Genomic DNA, 20,024 nt, shown 5'->3' with positions numbered 1-20,024 from the left:
TCAATTAGAACGAGGCTGAGAATGTTTTTCACATGGCTCAGGTCCTGCCACTGTCTGGCCTGGTGGCTTGCAGGGTTTTTCATGGGCTGGTCATGACCACAAGAGACTCAGCCTGGGACTCCCTGGCAGGGCGCCAGTGTGACATCTGTGGGCCCTCTGTGTGTTTTGGGGGCGGCTCTCTTCCTGCCAAAGAGACATCAATGGGATCCCTATGACAGCTCGTGCAGATCACACAGACTTTCCGGGAGAAATCCCCATATGGGCAGAGGGCCTCACTGTGGGGGTACTGGGTCTTGTCTGAACCAGAATGGAGCCCACCAGTGGCCTCCCTGTTTTGTGACTAGCGTGGAACTCACGGGCACTTCTATCTGTCTGTACCCCCTGGAAACCCAGGTCTGAGAAGCTGGGCCATTTGGCTCCTCAAGCAAATGTTTCTCTTGCTTGCTTTTGTCTGAGAATACTCATGGCTTGATGCTACCTAATGCTAAACATATGAATATCCAGAAACATCTAAAAAGGCTGTGGTCTATAGACAAAACAGCCACATCTATAGGCATGTTCTCATGAATGGTATTTTCTGGGAAAGCAAAACCATTCCTTGTTTCATTTCTTATTGTCACAAATCCCTTCTACGCTTGGATTGAGTGTTTCCTGCCTTAGCTGAATGTATAGTACATTGAGCAAAATCCAATCTTATATCATGCCTCAGTGTCATTAGTTGCCTCTGCACTTTTGAATATTGACCATATAGGCAATTATATTTCATTCCTTCCATCAATAAATATATATCGAGCACCTGTCCTGTGTTCTGGGCTTTGGGAATGCAGCAGGAAAAAAAATCCTTACTCTTATAGAGCATACATCCAAGTGTGTGTTGAGGGGAGGGGAGGAACAGGAATGGACGATAAATGAGCAAAGAGCATATGAATTCTACCAGATGGTAAAAGTTCTGCACGATGGGGTAAAAGCTGAGGTCACAGCACAGCCAAGGCTCCGCCCTCACTGGGCAGGTTTTGCTGCCTACCCAAGCTCCACAGGGCACCTGGTCAAGACCCTCTCTCCATGCTCTGTAGCTCCCAAGTCAGCGAGGACTGGGCCTTGTCATCTGAGCAGGTCATTCGGTACCCTTGGTTTTCTCTCTTTCACTGCTCACCAGTCTGGGCCTTGGCTTCTCTATTGGAAGCCATACCCCTGCACAGAGTCTCACCCAACACAGGGTCCTCTCGTGACGGAGGGGAGGGGACGCTGTGTTTTGGCTGAGATAGGGGATGGACTGTTTGTAACATGAACTTTCCGCACTATCATGAGGTTGGAGGGGGACAGCCAGAGGAAACACAAACAGCCATTTTCCATGCTCGTTTTCTGTCCCTGTCAGCCGGGAGCCTGCCATGCAAACACGAAGCCGGTAGTCATTTGTGTAGCCTTGGAAGCCGAAATGTCCCAGACATACACCACAGCCCTTCAAAGAGTAGGCTCACAACAGCTGGTGGGAAGAGGCCACCAAAGTCATCTTTTGAGGAAAATAAAACAAAAAATATGTGTACCAAACACTGCTCTTGGGACAGTTGAAAACGTTTTTCCTATTTATGACAAACACAGATGGCTTCCCCGCCCTGTCTCCTGTGCCAGGTGGAGCCCAGATTCACGTGGTTTTCTGGTGGAATAACAAGTGCATCCATCCCAGCCCCAGCCTGGTCAAGCCCAAGCACCAGTGACCAAGGGAACAGTTGTGGCCAGCCCTGCTCTAGGAAGGATAGATCAGAGAGAAGGGACACTGGGCTGGGGTCCATGGACCAGGCCATGTCTCGTCTTCACCATGGCTGGTGGGAGACTGTCATGAGCCTGGGCCATACAAGCACGTTAGGTTATTCCAGATGGAATTGCCACTTTTGAGTCAAAAGTAGCCATTACTGGCAACTTCATCAGGTTCCATCTAAACATGCACAGTGACCATTTATAGGTCACTGCTTAGCCAGGTGTTGAGCTGGGCATTTTACATGGAGGAAATCGCTTAATCTTTACAATGACCCAACCAGGTGGCATCTTAGGTTGGCTTGCTCAGAAGCAACCTCTAAGAGAATCTGAGATTTCTTAGAGTTGCTCCCAGGACAAAGCAAAAAGGGAAAGTAGGATGGGGACCAAGAAGAAGGCAAGCCAGGGTGTGATTTTTTAGGCAAGGTCCCAGCCTCAGCCCGATGGGGTGGGGTTGGGGGTGGGAGGGAGAGTTCTGGAGCTTAAATGACACCTCAGAGTTCATCCCAACTCAAGAAGAGTGAGCGGGGCTGTCTATATGCCTGCAGCTCCAGCACAGGGGACTCTGCCTGCATGGGTGAGAGGGCTCCAGCGAAGGCAGCCCAGCACAGGTGGTGACCGCTAAGGGCAGAGCACACACAAGAGGGACCCACGGGACTCTGGGGTCCAGAGGAGTTAAGTGTTAGTTTTTTTCACCATCTTACACATGAAGCAACAGAGATTCAGGGTAAGAGTAACTCATCTCCGATCCCAAACAGGTACAGCCAGCGTTCTTTTATCTTGAATCGGCCACTATGTCATACCCTCAATGTACCTTCGTCACTGGGTCAAGCTGGTGGCATCTGGATCCTTCTTTCCATAGAATGTTGTTTGAGAGCCGCCTGGGCCCATGGAGATAGATTTGGAGAGTGGGCTACTTCAGTAACCAACAGCCATAGCTTGCCTATATCTATTTAGCTCTAGTGGGGGTCCTTTGTCATTTTAGCTCTCCCTTGTACCTCTCTGATTTAGAAAGGGGGCTGCTCCTGGGCCTAGCTCTCACTGTTTCTGGAGCCTGTATTCCCAGGTGTGACCTGCTGCCCTTTATAGCAGCAGCCAGCGGCAATGCGCCAGCCAATGCCATGGCCCGGACAGCGGTTGCTGTTTGGCTTGAATGGGGCACACTCCTACTTTCCCAAGCCAGGGAACACACTGGCATCAGAACACCTGGTGAGGCCATCCCCTCCAGCTCTGCCTCCTCACTCACTCCCCCAGCCAGGTGTAATCAATTACCTCCCCTTATTTGGCAACCCCAGGTGGCCTTCCCTGAGGACCTGAGTCAGCGCTCTCTGGCCCAAGACATGACACAGTGGGAAAGGATGCAGACTTAGGAATCCATCTTCTGCGTTTACAGCCCAGTTCAGCCACTTGCTTATGGAGGTGATTACCTAACTTCCCTGTCATCTCAGTTTTGTCATCTGTAAACAAGGAATGGCCATGCTCTACTCCGCAAAGGTGACATGCTGTCCACAGTGCACCTAACACAGAGTGGTCCTTTGGAATATGTTTGCTTCCAGCCTTTTCTCTAAATGTTGACTTTCCTAGCTTTGCTTCCTTTGGGCCTCTGCATACATTTTAATGCAGCCTGGGTGCCCTGGTTTTGATTGAATGCATAGTGCAAGCTGGAGAAATATGCCCTCTGTTGCCATGTATTGTGAGAGTTTTGACTCTTCTGGGTTACCACCTGAGTGCTACTAAAGAACACTGAATGGCCTGGTTTTTTTCTTTCTTGCTTCCCCATTGATCTTGACTAATGCAAAGCTAGCACTGTGGCCCTCTTCATTGAATTCCATTATACTCCATATGCAAACAGTTCCTTGGATGAAGCCCTTCAAGACAGCATAGCACAAGAAGGAAAAGCAAAATGTTACCTGACACTGAGATGCTATATCGTGCCCCCTCCAACCTTTCCTCCACACATAGAAACGCTGTCCTAGTTTTCAGCAGCCTAATTGAACATCAATCACATAGGAAGGAAGAAAACCTGGCTTGCCACCCACACTATTGTGCTAAGAATAATTTTTGTCCCAGCAGTATAGCTGGTCAGAAACACTTCCTAGCATTTCCATTTGGAATTAGGTGTGAGGACTCAGGAAATGCATTTGTTCATTTCAAGTCTAAACCTGGCATGGGCCGTGAGACTTGGACAAAAGCCTGACCAAAAAAAAAAAAAATAGAAATGCAGAGTAAACATCTAAATAGTGAGTTACCCAAAACTCTGTCTCTGGTGGAAGGCTCCTTCTCTTCTCTGTTGCACGAGTCCCAGTTCGTCTGTTGCTCCTAGCTTGTCTGGGGATGGGTATTAAATGTCCACTTGTTCATTCCTGGCCCAGTTCAACTCAGCTTCTCTTCTGGAGTTCTCAGCCAAGGCACCTCTTGATGACCAGGATCGTGGGTTGCCGATTTAGGTGGAAACTAGTTCTCGATAGTGGCTGGGTGTCTGGTTTTGAGGGCAGGGTTGTTTACATTTAAATCTTCCAAATACATAGACTCATTCATTCCTTCAAAAACTATTCCCAGGATGCTAACTTTGTATGCCAGATAAGTACCAAGAACTTGAAGACACATAAGACAACTGCTCCGCCCTCTTGGAGATTATGGTTTGACTCAGGCATTCCAAACCCTGCCTGTCGCTCCCCCTCTTCGTGAAGGAACAACACTAAACCCTGCCTAGGCTTCATATCTGAGTCACGGCACCATTATGTCGCTCCCCGTCTTCGTGGAGGAACGACACAGGACCCTGCGCTGTTCTTTTGTCTGCTCGGCCCTCCCCGGGTTTGCTGCTGGTTCTTCCCGGGTTGGCGGTTCCCCCTGCCACATTCCCCACTTCCGCGGGGGAGCGGCACACCTCCGGCCAGCTCTCTCGGGGGCTGCTCAGGTGTTCCTTCGAATAGATGTTCCTCTTAGATGTTCCTGGTGCATGTTGTCTCTCTCCTCCTTTATAGTCCTCTTCCACCAATCCCAACTCTGCTACCCACACGCCGAGTACGCTGCTCTCCTCCAATCAGGAGTAGGTCCTACAGTTTATTGGTTGAACTGGAGGCAGCTGTGTAGAAGCTGTTTTTACTCCTCTCCCAGCGCCATATTGTGGGAGAGCAGATACATAGAATAAGTCTTAATTCCAGTAACTTAGTCTAGTCCGGGTTGCTCCCAGTTGCTCCCCACACCTGCCTGCATGGCAGAATCATCTGGAATGTGCTCTGAAAACATACTATTTTTTCTTTAACTGTCACAAGTTTCCTACAACATAGATACTGCTATTGCACCCATTTCAAAGATGAGGAAATGATGAAGACATTGAGTTGCTTGACCAAGATTACACAGCACTGTAGAAATACAATAGGATCCCAGGAGGTCCGTCTTCTGAGAGCTGGGTTAACCTCAGAACTGTGCTACCTGTCCCGCCTGGAGGTGTGAGAGACTGTAGTGTATCTGCAAATGGTGGCAGCAAGTGACCAAAGAAAAACCAGGGACAGGAAGTTGGAGAGGTAGGCAAGGAAGGGCAGGGCAGCAAGGGCCTTGGGGACTCAGGCCTGAAGGCTGGGTTTTATCCAGCAGATCATGGGCGCAGCACCCACCTGTAGCCTCTCAAGTGGGAAAGCGTTTGCTGGGACACACTGCCGCCCGACAGAAAGTAGGTCAGCATCTTTGGAAGAGCACGCGGAAGGTGCAGACGTGCCGTGACGGCAATGGGCTCTGACAGCAGCTCCGTGCTGAGTGGGGAGGAATGTGGGAAGGGCCTCCTGCGCCTTTTCCCCACTGCACTCCTGCTTCGACGCATTATCAGTGACTGCAGGGTCAGCCCCAGAGCAGCTGGCTCTGTGCCTTCCCTCCCTGGGAAGCTGCCTGGCCCACCCAGCACCTGTGCCCAAGCTGCTCATCAAGCCCCCCAGCACCTTCACTACCCGCTTATCACAGAGCCCCGGGCTAAGCACCAATGGGGCAGTCGCAGAAGCACGGGAAAGCCATGGCCCTGCTCCAGACATGACCCAGGTGACAGACTGCCTCCTGGGAAGCAGTGGGTGTCATCGGTACACGTGGGAGTGGGCTCCGGGTTCAGCAGTATCACTCTGTGTTTGGGGCAAATCCCGTGACCTCTGTGAAGCTTAGTTTTCTCATCTCTATAATGAGGTGGACATTCTGACCTTGCAGGTTTGTTTTAAAAAGTGCGAATTTTAATCATAAGGCACCAAGTAAGTGTGCCCAAGACCTTCCATCAGTGGTAGCTGTCATCGGGCCCCGCCAGCTGCCATTGCCGTATCCCAAGGTGCCCCGTGGATTCGCCAAGTCCTCGAGAGCCACTGAACAACCTCCTTATTTTGCAGACGAGGAGGCCTGCAGAGGGTCAGTGGCTTTCCCAAGGTCATCCGGAATTCAAACAGCAGGAGGAAACTACGAGAGGCCTTGTGGCTCCCCCCACGGAGCAGGGGTGAGAAGTTCAACTCCAGCTTGGCCCTGACCACTCAGAGCCTTTCCTCGGATTTCTTCCCTCCGGGATGGCACGAACACAACCTTTCTGGAAGGGCCGTGGGGATGAGTAAGCTGTCATTCCTAAGTGCTGAAAAGTACTCCACAGGTGCCAAATCATGACTCTCCACGGATTTCAACACCTCAGTTGGCACGCCTTTCCACCAGATGCAAGCTGCACGAGGACAGTGTGTGTGAGTGTGTGTGTGTGTGTGTGAGTTTGTGTGTGAATGTGTGTGTGTGTGCATGTGTGTGTAGGGGTGAGGAAAAGGAGGAGGGGGGAGAGCACACTGCAGATTTTCTGAAGTCTGAGCTTTCCCAGACCTGAACTCCAATACTTTATGGCTTAGACCTCTGTCCTGTGAAGGCAGAAGCAACCTCTTCCTCCCCAGGTCTTCTGCCACCTGTTGAAGGAAGGAGAGAGCCGCCCAGGGCACCCTTTCTGGGACCCACAGGGAATCAGTGGCCGTGCCGATGAGAGGCAATGATTTGACAGATCTTTAGCAAATGAGAAGCACGTTCAGAGATTCAGGGCCTGCTTGGTGATGGCAAATGGAGGAAGCATGGAATTTAGAACCAGGCAAGGGAGGATTTGGACCCCAGTTCTGCTTCCTGGTTGTGTGACCTTCAGCGAGGGCTATGTGCCTCAGTTTCTCTATCTGTGAAACAGGAGAAAATATTGCTTCCAGGCATTGTATGAAGAAATTTAAATGAGATGAAGACTCTGGCCCGTAGCACTTTTGTTCTTGCCCCATACCTTGCCACCAGCTCCTGGGATACCAGGACACCCAGGCTGGTCCTGGCAAGTTGGATTCAATTGTGGAGTTGGAAGGATCATAAAGATATCAGCTTGAAGAGGCAGTTGCTAACAGCAAAGCCTATTTCTCACATAATAGCCTTGGGCACTATGATTATTTGGGCTAAAGTCAGCCATTGGTGGTGGTGGGAGGAATACCTGTATTGACACCCTAGCAGAGAGTAGGTGCAGCACCTTGAATGGATGTCTTGGGAGAAACAGACATACCCATAGGCTTTACCTTGCAACTCTAGCCTTGACTGTGCAACTAATTGTAAACCAGATTGGGCAGGAGACAGGTAAGGAGTGAGCAGATGTGGTCTGGAGCTTCAGTGAGAGAGGTTGCACCTTTTCTGCCCCCCTCCTGGCCTGCAGAAGTCTTGAAAGAGAGTTTTCCTCACCTTCTCTCTACCTTCTTTTTCCTGCCTGGTCCATCATGGACAGCTCAGTTCGAGGATACAGGTAGGGCCCTTCTGCATGATGGCAGACAGGACCCATGAGTTCCTCCCAAAAAGGCTGGGATCTGCACTGGGCTCATGACCTCAGCTTCTGAGTGTTTGGTCCAGATCTTAGCAATGGAAGTTCCCACACACTCAGACATGTCCATGCCAGGAGGTCGTGCGGTGAGGCTGGGTCAGGTGGAAAAGGCACCATGGCCAGAAAACTTACCTGATGCCAGGATATGTGATACTTATAGTGGTCCCACTAGCCATGTGCTGGTCACTGATTTAGTGCTTTGTGTGTGTGAATTCATTTCATCCTTCCAGCAACCCGGTGAGGGAGGGACTTTTACAAACCTCATGTCATGGATGGGAACCCCAGAGCACAGAGAGGTTAAGTTGCTTGTGCAAGGTCACATGACTAGCAGGTGGCAGGGCTCAAACCCATATGGTCACTTCTGCAGCCCAACTCCAGTGCACCTGCTTCCAGCCGCCATACCCTCCCCCCTTACTGACTCTCATTTAATCTTCCTACCACATCCCTGGAGGTGAGGCTCATTAACAACAATGGTGAGAAACTGAGGCTGAGTGGTTAAGTGGCTAGGCCAACATTATACACTAGCAGTTCGGTATCTGTGCACACCTACAGGACTCCTTCCACCTCTCTAAGCCACTACGGGAAGAACAACTGAAACCCTGACATTGTCTGTTCCCCAGGACTCAGAGGGAGGACAGTGTGAAGCTGGGGACCCGGCTGTTTGCAAACCTCCACACTTTGTGCATTGTAGGCAGGAACGAAAGCCCCATTTTGCCTGGTCACCATCTTTACCTTTCAGATCTTGCCCCAGACATGACTTTTCCAGAGATGCCTGGCTGCCTTGACAGCCTAAAGGGGTCTAGGTTCCTTAACTGTTAACATAGTATCTGCCTCATTTACTAGTTATTCAGGCACCAATGTAATTTTGCAATTACTGTCCATTTCTCAGATTCTATAAGAAAAGAACACTGGTTCTTGCCAACATTGTATTCCCAGTGATTAGTTCATTGCTTTTCATCGGGGAACACTAAAATATTATTTGAACGAATGAATGAGTATAGCACCTACAAGGTTTGAGTCTCACACATAGCCCTCTGACTTCATTATTTCAAATTATCACGACTGACATAATTATCATCATTCCCATTTTACTGCTGAGAAAGCTGAGGAGCAGAGCAAGAGATCCTTGCACTGTTAGTAGGAGGTGCAGTCAGGATTCACACCCAGATCTGCCTGACTCCAGCTTGCACTGCGCTCAGGAAGCACAGAGGAGCGATCAGGAGGCTCTGCCAGATCCTGCTGTAGGGAAAGCAGAAGAAAATGGGGCTGTGGGGACCCAGCCAGGACAGAAAGTCAAGCATAAAGGATCAAAGGCAAAGAAAGAGCTGACATGGTCATGGGAGAGGATTCTCAAAGCCTGTCTTTGAAAACTCAACAGGAAGTCAGCCTGGCCAGCCAGCGGCTTTTCCAAAGTGGACTCTGCGTCCCCAGACCCAGCCCTTCACGGTGCCCTGGGGTCCCGTGTCAGGAAGGATAAAACCCCAACAGGCAAGTGATCCTGAATGGGAGCTCGTTCAGTAGTCCCTGAAAAGGCGGTCTGTGTGGAAGCCGGGTGAGGATGCTTGCTTGCCTTCACCCCAGCCTAAGGAGCCTAACTTCATACTGGAGGCACTTCCAGACTGCCTCAAAGAGAGAGTGCTGATAACATTTATCTGTGACTGTCCAAGATCCTGGTGCAATGTGGGGCTTCAAGAAGGTTGCCAGGCAATTCTCTGGAAGAAGATTTAACAACGTCTCGCCTTACTGTTTGTAAAACTCTATCTTCCCAGCCAAAAACTAAAAGACAATCTCGGTTGATTTTGTTCTTCGCCCATCGAACTCTGAGGTTTGATTTGCCTTGGGTTTCAAGAGAGAGCGGCAGTCAACACAGCTGTTTGGGATCTCAAATCTTCATATAGCTCTAAGTGATCTCAGGACACAAAAGATCCTCATGGGTGTCTGTTTTGTTGACAGCTCCTAGACCAGCCGAAGGGTAGTGTTAACTAGAATTTCCTTCTGCACTTTGCATTCTGTCCTCCCTCTGCAGGAAGGGGACTGTCCTGAAACCAACAGCTCACCTCCAACCCCTCTACTCAAGAGAGGTCTTAGCACTTGAGAATGATTCTGTTAGGAGCCACTTCCCTGGAAGAAGAGACTGGGCCAGGGTGTCTAGTTATCTTGGAAGAAGACAACTGCACTTGGCAGTGACTTTGCTTTATAGATAACTTGCCTTTCATGAAAACTGGATTTTAATCTTTGACAGTTAATGCTGTTTTTCTTTGTGTGTGTGGAGGAGGGACTCACTTCTCCAGCATGAAAAGGCAGAGAACAGGCTGTAAGCAAGCTTTCTGTGCTTCTGTCATCATCAACATTTGCACAGGGCTTAATAGATGTTCCTTGGAGAACTGGAAGATTAAAACAAATAAATATATTTCTTTGGAAAAATACAGAAAAACCCATGGCAAACTAAGTTGAAATTACCCATAATTCCAACCCTTCAAAAAGAATGGTATAAAAGGAAGCTAAAATCACCCATAATACCAATCCTTTAAAAGAATGGTATAAAGATGAAAATTGAGAGTCCCCTAATTTGCATTCATAAGTAGCCATTGTTGAGTTGGGAGTTTTGGCTCAGTGGATTGAGGCACCACTTGGGATGCCCACATCCCATATCAGAGTGCCTCAGTTCAAGTCCCATATCCACTTCCAATTCAGCTTCCTGCAAATACACACTCTGGGAGGAGCAGATGATGGCTCATGTACTTGGGTCCCTGATCACCCATACAGGAGACCTGGATGGAATTATTTGCTGCCCTGGCTGTTTTGGGAATCTGGAGAGTGAAACAGCAGGTAGAAGGTCACTTTCTATTTTTCTTAATCTGACTTTCAAATAAAAATATAAACTAAAAATAAGTATAACCACTGTTAACAACTCCATGTGATTCTTTTTCTTCTGTTTATAAGCATACTATTTAAACATGTAATATGTAACATACATAAACATACTAGCAAACTGATTTTAACAATAGACCAATGGATATATATAAGTAATAAGATAAATACCTCCAAGATTTTAAATAAAAAAAACCCCACACAATTGCATATTGAAGTTCTAAATTTCTAAAGTTATCCATGGCAGGCACTTTTCACACCAGCACACCCTTTCATTAGCACAGACCTTCAAGAGTTAACCCTATTCCCAGTCCTTCTCCGAGAGTCCTGAGCCGGGGCACTGGCACCGCCTGCCTCTCCTCTCCCGGGGAGGGGGGTGGGTGTCAGGCATCAGCCAGGAGCGCCTCTCCCCATGGATGCTCAGCAGGCTCCGTGCCTGGGGCAGAGTCAGAGGGTAGGCATGAAGGCTTCCAGGATGACAGCAGTAACCAAAAGAGGAAATGCGGCGAGGGAGCGTGGGGAGTATCGCGGCTCAGTGCCTGGAGGCCCCGCACCCAGTAACGGTCAGACTGCCTGATGCCATGTGCAGCATGTGGACAATTACCTGGCTGCATTTGGGCTGCACGTGCAGCTACACTATTAAAAAAGAGAATCTCACTTAGAAAGTGGGCCTTAGAAAGACCTAGGATTTTGCAGATTGGCTGTTAGCATGGATTTAAGTTACCCAAATTATTGCTTCAATAGCCCCGCACCGTAAAGTGTTAAAGCAGTGCTTTTCTGCTTGCTTGTACTTGGGGAGCTTTAGCTGGGCCCCTGGCTGAATCTGATTTTGTGGGAGTTGGGGGGACCTGGACAAGGCTCTACCTTTTCCCTCCCCAGGTGACTCGAATGGACAGCCTAGGCTGCAAAGCAAAGGTTACGGACAGCTGATTGGGTCACCAGCAGGCTTGTCTAAACTACAGACTCCCAGTTTCAGAATTCCAGATCTGTTGGGTGGGGTACAGAAATCTGGGCTTCAACAGGCACCCTAGATGAGTCGTAGGCTTCCTGTTGGAGGGCTACTGGGACCTGTTGTCTGCCTCCCAGTGAAGGCCAGCAGGGAACAGGGAGTGCTCATTTCTGCTGTCAGGATCAAGATGCCTATTCCTGTGGTAGTGCACTGTGTGGAGTCCAGAATCCAGGCTCCAGGGTTCAAATCCTGCTTTTCCACTTCATTAGCGGTGGGTTCTGCTGTAAGGTACAGAACCCTCTCTAGGTCTCAGCTTTGTCTTCTGTAAAATGAAAATGACAGTAACCTCATGGGTCTGTTGTGTGAATCACAGGTAACATGTATAAAATGCTCGCTTTAATCTGCTGTGCCACAATGCCTGCCCCCACACTTACAGTCTTGATAATCATCTTTTATTTAAATTTTCCCTGGTCCTCACACCTATTTGAAGGCATTCTTAATTAAATTTGGAAATAATCCTATCCAATGTCAAAGGAGAAATCCAACTCCCTGTCTAGGATTCTGCAAATCGCTGAGGGGACAAGGACAGTGGGGAGAGGGACAGTTGTCATTCTCATGGGCATCCCTGGCTTTGAATTTCTTCTCCCATTAAACTCATTATCTCACTCATACTTTTCTTCCTTATTCTCTTACTTCTGTTTCAAAACAAACCCAGATTCAAAACTTAACTTTAAAAAAAAAAGTTCATGTATTTGAAAGGCAAACAAGAGAGAGAGAGAGAGAGAGAGAGAGAGAGAGAGAAAGGGAGAGAACTTCCATCCGCTGGATGTCTCAGTAAGAAGATGCACTACTCCCCAAATGCCCACAACACCCAGGGCTGGACCAGGCTGAAGCTAGGATCCCAGAGCTCCATCTGGGTCTCCCACCTCAGCACTTGGGCTTTCACCTGCTGCCTCCCGAGTGTGCATGATCGGGAAGCTAGATCAGAAGCACAGCCAGCCCTGAACCCAGGCACTCTGACTTGGAACACAAGCATCCCAAGCAGCCTCTTAACCACTGTGCCAAACACTCACCGCCAATCTACTTCTGGTCCCTTTAAGAATGTTCAAAGCTCTACTTCCTCAAAGTGTTCAGTAACACAGCAGGCTTATTGCTATTTGGGGGGAAATGAAAGGGTTTTGCTAGTTTGCTTTGCTTCTTCTATCCTCTTCAGGAGTCTCTTCACATCGTTCCGGCTGCTCCATTTTTGGGAGCACGTCAAACTAATCTTCCCGCATGAAAGGGAATTTTTTCTCACTGATAGACTACAATATAGCTTGACCCCTGAGCTCTGGGCTGGCCTTTGGCCATCCACATGCTCAGACACTCTCTTGAATCCAGCCCAGAACTGGCAGGATTTGAAATGAATATGGAAGGAAGTGATACGTGATTTATTTCCCCACTGATCTGATTTATGAGTATTTGCACAGCCTTCTCCCAGCTGCAGGAGGCAAAGGTAGTCATAGTCTAATTTTAAATAAGAACATGAGAGGCAGGCACTGTGGTACAGCAGGGTAAGCTGCTGCTTGGGACACCTGGCTTCCATGGCTGTACCAGATGCAGCTCTGCTTCTGATGCAGCTTCCTACTGAGGCTTCCTGGAGGCAGCAGGTAATGGCTCAAGGGCTTGGGCTCCTGCCATGCATGTGGGACACCTGGGTGGAGTTCCTGGCTTCTGGCTTTGGCTTGGCCCAGCCCTGGCTGTTGCAGGCATTTGAGGACTTCACCAGTGGATGAAAGATCTTTCAATCTCTCTTGTCTCTCTGTGCCTTTCAAGTATATGAAAATAATAGACATAAAAATAATGTTTTCTGTTTTACATTTATTCTTATTTGTTTAGCTATTGATTTTATTGAATATAGGCTGTCCTCAAATCCTTTGTGGAATAAAACAAGATGTAAACAAAAGAATGTTTCCTAGACTCATAAAAAGGGAACTCATATCTCTTAGACTTTCAACACTAAGGGTGCAAACAGCAGATTTCTCTCTATCACTCTTCAGTGTTTTGCGAGCCAGAAAGTTAATCAACAAACTGGACAACTCCATGAATGGCTGACCCTCCTCTGTGCCTGGTGTATCACTGCATATTTTGCACTGCCTCTGTTGCAGTATTTGTTATACCATAGTAGTCCTCCCTTGTCTGCAGGGAATACCCTCCAAGTCTCCCAGCAGATGTCTAACTCTTGTATTCCCTTGTATACTATTTTTGTTCCTGTACATACATACCTATTCAATTTATAAATTAGGCACAAGAAACTGACAACAATAATAAAATAGAACAAGAATAACAATCTACTGCCAAAAATGGATGTGAATGTGGTCTCTCTCAAAACAGTCAAAGCAAAGAAGATTTTCAGTACACAGTTAACTGTGGGTACTGAAACCACAAACAGGAAAACCACGGCAAAGAGGGGATCACTGCTTCACTCATTTATTTGCTTCCTCTACTGCAGAGTGAGTTCTCAGTGTTTTGGTAGTGCGAAAGGGTGCTCCTTGGGTGGAGGAAGAGCAGCTGTATCCTTTGTGCTTTGAGAGCAGGGAGCAGGAACTTATGTTGTCCCTGTCATCATAGCCAGAGCCTGGCACGTGGATGGCTCTCAGCAGTGTATTCATTGAATAAATGAGAGTCGTTGATTAATCAATACTTTGCTATGGATTTGTTTGACACTTAGGATCCTTGCCTCGTGTGCCTATAAACACACACACACATAATCATACACACTTTTCCCACTCCAGTAGCTGTGGGGCATGGGCAGGCAATGACTCAGTATGCAACTCTCAACAAACAAACATGACCACTGTGCCCACTGATTTGCACACAGACGCATCTGCAAGTAAGTTTGTGATTGGAAGTAATTTGGGGTAGGGTGAGTGGAGGAGCATGCTGTCTAAAGAGATGTCCTCAGGTGCTTCTCTCAGCTTCTCTGCAGTATAAGATGGGCAGGACTCCACTCAGCCAGGACTAAAGGATGGGCATTTGTGCTGTCTCTGAGACAGGTGTCTTGATTGGCCAACCTGTGTTGTAGAACATTAAGAAAAAGCACATTTTAAAAATAATCTAGTGTAATTTTTTGCCTCCCCAATAAACTCATGAATATTTTGCTTTTTATATTACTCCCCAGCCTTGTAGCATTTCTCTTTGTCATTTATAACTGATGATCTCCAAGAGGCTATTGAATTTTCTCCCAGATCCCTGCCTGCTTTGTGACAACAGGGGCTTGGATATCCAGGCTCTTCACAGCAGTGTCTTCTTGGGAGGTCAGGCAGACAGGGGTCTCTCATTCAGAAGAAGGATGGGTTGACAGGGCTGGTCACTTGCAGGTCAGCTCTGAAGCTCAATTCATGCTCAGCTAATCACGAGGGGCCTAGGCTGAGGATCAGACAGGGGTGCAGCTGGTGCCTTCTGATCTGGGATAGCTCCCGCAAGCCGGGAACTGTCCAGACTCAGGATGGGTCAGTGACCCTGGGAGCTTTGAGGATACACTTCAGGTCAGCCTGTCAGAGATATCTGGGTCATTCTGAAACCTTAGAGTCAGGAGAAAAAGAAACTGGAGTTGTCAACGTTGGGTTTTAAATTGGTGGTCATCCTTATCTGCAGCCCACGTAATTAAAAAGAAAGAAAAGGTTTTTTGAAAACCTAGACAGTTTATTCTCCCCAGAGAAGACGCTCTTCACTGATACAGCTACCAAGGCTTGCCAAATGTGTTTTTATTTTTGTCTTTGTTTGAATTTTTATTCATTTATTTTGTTTTCTTGAAAGGTAAAGAGACATACACATGCCCCAAATGCCTGCCTGCAACTGCTGAGACTTGTCTAGTCCAAAGCTGGGAACTGGGCATTCAATCTGGGTCTCCTATGAGGTAGCCTGTAACCAAGTACTGGAGCCATCGCTTGTTGCTTCCTAGGGTACACATCAGCAGGAAGCTGGAATTAGGAGCGGAGCTGAGATTCAGACCTGGGCACTCAGATAGGGGGAGGGGTGCCCCAAGCAGCGTCTTAACTGCTGCACCAAGCCCTGCCCCAAGAAGCACTTTTAATAAAAGAATACACTGATTTCAATATTTGTATCTATTTGAGGGTCTCAGGAACAAGCAAATGAATAAAAAGAGAGTGATCTTGGCGGCCAGTTTGACTGAAACAGGAAATCAAAGTTGGCAGATACACAGTATGCGTGACACTCTTCATTTCTGTACCCGTGACTGACATTATCAATGGATCAGGCTGCTTTTAGATCAATGCACCCTCAGGATCCTTTCCTGCACAGCACAACAGAAAGTCACGTAACTACGCACCGCTTCGAGGCGGAGCCCTTGTGCTGCCTGTGGGCTCACCTTCCTCCTCACCATCCGACATACAGGCCACTAGCATCACCTGGGAGCTGATTCCGGAAGCAGAATCTCCGCTCCATTCCAGAACTAGGGAATCTGCATTTTAACAAGATCGTCTGTGCTTCTTATGTGCATTTCGGTTAAATCAACCCTGGAAATGCACTGAACACATGGTCTATTCGCTAGAAGTTCTCGACCATCACCATGCATCCAAATCCCAGGGTGAAAACACAGATGGCTGGGCCCCACCTCTGGAGCTTTACATCCAATACGCTTTGAGAAACAGCTTTCTAGTGGATGCTGCTGCTCCTGTACCAGGGACCACACTCGGAGAACCAGTGCATCAGAGATGTGGGAATATTTCCATCATCTTTAGAACTCGAAGATCACACGTCTGTCCACAAGCCATTGTACGGTTTTCAGAACCATCATTTCGAGCAAGAGGGTTTCAAGACTTAACACAGCATATCATTTTTGTGTCACTCTGGTCCTCAATCTAAAAGGCAATCTCTCCTCCCGGAAAATTGCTGCTAACATCATGTATTCATTCAATAACAATTTGAGTAGCCTGCTGTTTAACACAGCATTATGCTCAGTACTGAGTCAATCTAATGAAAGTGAAAACACAATTCCTAACTTAAGGAGGATTGTTCCCTACGAAGAAAATAAACACATTGAAAAAAAAAAAAAAACAAGTTAAATAAAGCAAGGCGACAGTACGGGCGGTGGCATCAGATGGCCAAGGGCAGAGTGTTAAGTGGCAGGGCCCACGTGGGACTTAATTTCAGAGAGGAAAGATAATTGCAACAGGCTTATTTACCGGGTGTGTATGTTTCAGCCAACTAGAGTGAGAAGTTGCTACATAGGATAGGTGGAAGGTAAGATAGGAGGGAGGGCTGCCTGTGATAGGAAGGCCCCTAGTCACTTCTTAATGCTGCAGAGGTTGTTAAACAAACTTTCCATTGGTCTGCTCCCATCGCCAGCTTGAGCTACTGATGCCATAACCTGAGTGGTGCAAACAGTAGGTGCTTATTTCTTGTAGGTCTGGAGGCCAGAAGTCTGAGGTCAGGATGCCAGCATGCTGAGGTTCTTGGTGAGGGCCCTCCTCCTGCTTCCTCCCAGCTGCATCCTCAGAGACATCACGTCTGCCTCTCATCTTTCCTAAGGACACCAGTCCCGTCACCAGGGCTCCGCTCTCATGATCTTATTCTCTCCCAAAGCCCACTGCCAAGCACTTTCACATGGAGGATTAGGGATTTAACTTGTGGATGGGAATGGGTCCACAAAATTCAGTCTGTTGCATCTAGATTGTTCCAAATCAATGCTGTCAGCACCATAAATCAAGCTATGGTAGGCATAAAGTTACAGAGAGACAAACAGCTTATGGAGAATATGAGTGGTTAGGGGCAGAGAGAGGGGAGCAGCCGTCATATAATAATAGAGATGCAACTTTCATCAGTCCTCAACATTTCCAGGGAGGGCACTAAATCACTGTCGTATGCCGTTTCCTTTAATCCAAACAGTGCCATTTGATTAATGCACTCAAACCGCCAGGTAGCCTTCTACCTGTGAACACCAGGTAAGGTCGAAGAATGCGACCAATTCAAACCCAGGCAGTTACCGGGGCGGTGGCTCCTGTCCCTGAACCTGCAGGGCTCTGGCCTGCCTGCTTCGTCCCTAGTGCCTTCCAAGGCACATGGGCTTTGAGTAAGCTAGGAACCCAGAAGGCGACCAACAGGGCCCCTGCGGCGAGTTTCAGTCGAGGAACCTGTGGGGCCAGTGCGTCCGTGGCGCCGTCAGGGAGGGGCTCCTGGGGTCAGCAGTCTCTCCCGGGCCACCCTAATTACAGAGCAGGCGGCGGGTGGCGAGGAGGAGCCGGCTCTGGGCGGGAAGCTTCCCGGCGTGTTGCATTCGCCTATAAACACTTCAAATAGTTAAGTGCAACGTGCAGCCTTTGAAAGCTGCAAGGGGAAGCCGCTGAGAGGCCCCCGGCCCGCCAGGAGGAGCAGGCGGGGGAGAAATGGCTGAGCGCTTCACGCGGGATACACGAACGGCCCTGCCCCTGCCAGTCAGGGTCAGCGTGGCTGCGGCCGTGCCTCCGGAAGGCTCAAACCGTTAAGGTGACCAGAGCCGTTTGAAAAAGGAAACGAACTTCCCCTGCACCGAGCCGGGGGTGGGGTGGGGTGGGGGGTGGTTCCGAGGCGCGCGTCTGCGTCCGAAAGGGCATTTTTCAAAAGCAGAATTCGGGAGGGACGCGGGGGCGTCGGCCCGCCGGGCAGCGCGCGGCCCGCGAGGTGCCGCAGAACGGCCACCAGCCGGCTTTGTACTCGCAGCCAAGAGCGGCCCAGAGTTTCCGCGGCGGCCACGGAGTTGAGGCCACGCCCCCTTTGCAGGGAGAGCCGTGGCCGCCGATTGGCGCGCCGCGGACCAATGGGCGCGTCGGGGCGGCCCGGGCTGTCAGCGCGCGCCGCAGCCGCGCCGGCCGCAGCCTGTCCTCCCCTGCGCGGAGCCCCGCAGCCAGCCGCAGCCTTCCCGGGCAGCCGCGGCGACCGCTCGCGAGCGCAGCCCTGCCCAGCCCGCCGGCCCGCGTCCCGGTGCCCGCGCCCGCCGCAACGGCCTTGCTGCGCTATTAGCGCACGGAGCATGTGCAGCGCCGCGGGCGCGAAGGTGCTTGCTGTCCGAGAGGCTCGTGGGCAGCGGTGACTGACTGTCACGCCGAGAGAGACCTTTCCGGGGCTCTCGCCGCGCCCCTGCCGCGTCGCGAGCGTGGAGGGGGGACACTGCGGTGTTCGCGAGTAGGGCCGCAGCTGCCTCTCGGCGGAGACGTCTTGGGCTCGGTGCGCCCTCCCTCTCGCCTTCCTCCGCGACTCTCTGCTTCCCTCACGCGCTCACACCCGCAGCCTCCGGAGCGGGACGCGTGCGTGCCCGCCGCTGCTGTCTCTTCCAAAGGGGGCTCCTGACTTCGGAGATGCAATGACAAGTTAATATGGACATCCAAGCCTCGGTTTCCCAGGAGGAAAATTGCAAGAGGCAGCAGCCCCCGAGCGCCCGGAGCTCTTGAACAGGCGGCCCCGGAGGAGGGCTGAGACCCGGCCGCAGCACCCGGCCAGGTGGGGGCCCGCCCAGCGCACCGACCACTCCCGCACCCCATTCGGGCACCGCGAAGGAGCGCTCGCCCGGCTGTTCTCATCTCCCCAGCCCGGGGATTTCTTTTTTTCTTTCTTTTTTTTTTTTTTCCGCCGCTGGTGGTGGGCGCCTCGCGGGCCGAGGCCCGGCGCCTGCTCTGCTGCCCGCGCTGCCTTTAGCGGTCGCCTCCGCCGCCGCTGCCAGGGACGTGCTGGTCAAACCGAAGCCCCGGGAGAAGATGCCGGCCATCCTGGTCGCCTCCAAAATGAAGTCGGGACTGCCCAAACCCGTGCACAGCGCCGCGCCCATCCTGCACGTGCCCCCGGCCCGCGCTGGCCCCCAGCCCTGCTACCTCAAGTTGGGAAGCAAGGTGGAGGTGAGCAAGACGGCCTATCCTGGCCAGACCTCCCTGAAACCGCAGGGGCTGCAGGAGCCGGCGGGACAGGGCCCCCCGCTGCGGAAGAGCGGCTCGGTGGAAAACGGGTTCGATACCCAGGTGAGAGGGGCAGGGCGGGGGAGAGGGGAGTTGGCACGGCCCGGATGGGGGAAGGGGATACCATGTGCGTGGGGAGGGGACCCGTTGGGTTGCGATCCGCAGGTTGGGGGGGGGAGCACGCGAGAGGGGAGTGGACCGGCCGGTGGGTGTGGCGCGGGCGCCCAAGGTTGGCCTAAGGAGCTCTGCGGAGATGCCGGCGCGCCTGCGGCATCCAGGGCTGGGGACACGGCCAGGGTGTTCTCATAAAACGTGTGCAGCCCTGGAAATTGTCAGGTCCTGCATGTGGAGGGCTTGGTTTTAAGCAGGCAGGCTATGCGGCGACAGCTGTGTGTCTGTCTATCGGTTCCCTAGAGGTTCTGTCGCTGCCAGGGAATGATCCGCAGCCCCACCGGGTTCGACGCCCCCTGGCCTTGCTGCAAGATCCAGGGAAGGGTAGCTGGGTGCAGTGAACCTGCTATCCTCAGCCTTCAACATGGCCTGTCCTTAGGGGCGGTGACGGGATTCCGGGCAAGGTGCTGCTGGCTGCAGCCCGAGCGCACCAGGGCTGGCGGTTGCGCTGGGGGCGGGGGCGGCGGCGGCCTCGGAATGGCGGCGCGAAGCTAAGCCCCTCCCTTCTGGGAGGCCA

At 50.6% G+C, this 20,024-nt stretch overlaps 1 protein-coding gene across 8 annotated transcripts in view; it reads left to right on the top strand.

Moving 5' to 3' along the window:
• Positions 1-20,024, top strand: part of NAV2 (neuron navigator 2) — a 763,895-nt gene that overhangs the window by 325,221 nt on the left and 418,650 nt on the right. For 6 of the 8 annotated variants that reach the window (XM_002708951.6, XM_089310702.1, XM_008268740.5 and 3 more), the window contains exon 1: positions 18,257-19,399. The exons of 1 other annotated variant lie outside the window; for it this stretch is intronic. In XM_002708951.6, coding sequence (XP_002708997.3) covers positions 19,142-19,399 — 258 coding nt within the window. In that variant the 5' untranslated portion in view covers positions 18,257-19,141. Of the gene's footprint in view, positions 1-18,252; positions 19,400-20,024 lie in introns of those variants that run through there. One more of the 8 variants, XM_089310735.1, reaches the window with a different exon arrangement.

The sequence above is a fragment of the Oryctolagus cuniculus genome, chromosome 1 (assembly GCF_051225735.1).
Source record: "Oryctolagus cuniculus isolate XC-2025 breed Fujian yellow rabbit chromosome 1, ASM5122573v1, whole genome shotgun sequence".
In the NCBI taxonomy this organism is placed as follows: Eukaryota; Metazoa; Chordata; class Mammalia; order Lagomorpha; family Leporidae; genus Oryctolagus; species Oryctolagus cuniculus.
The sequence above is the reverse complement of the archived record's forward strand: the minus strand, read 5'-3'. Positions and strand labels throughout refer to the sequence as shown.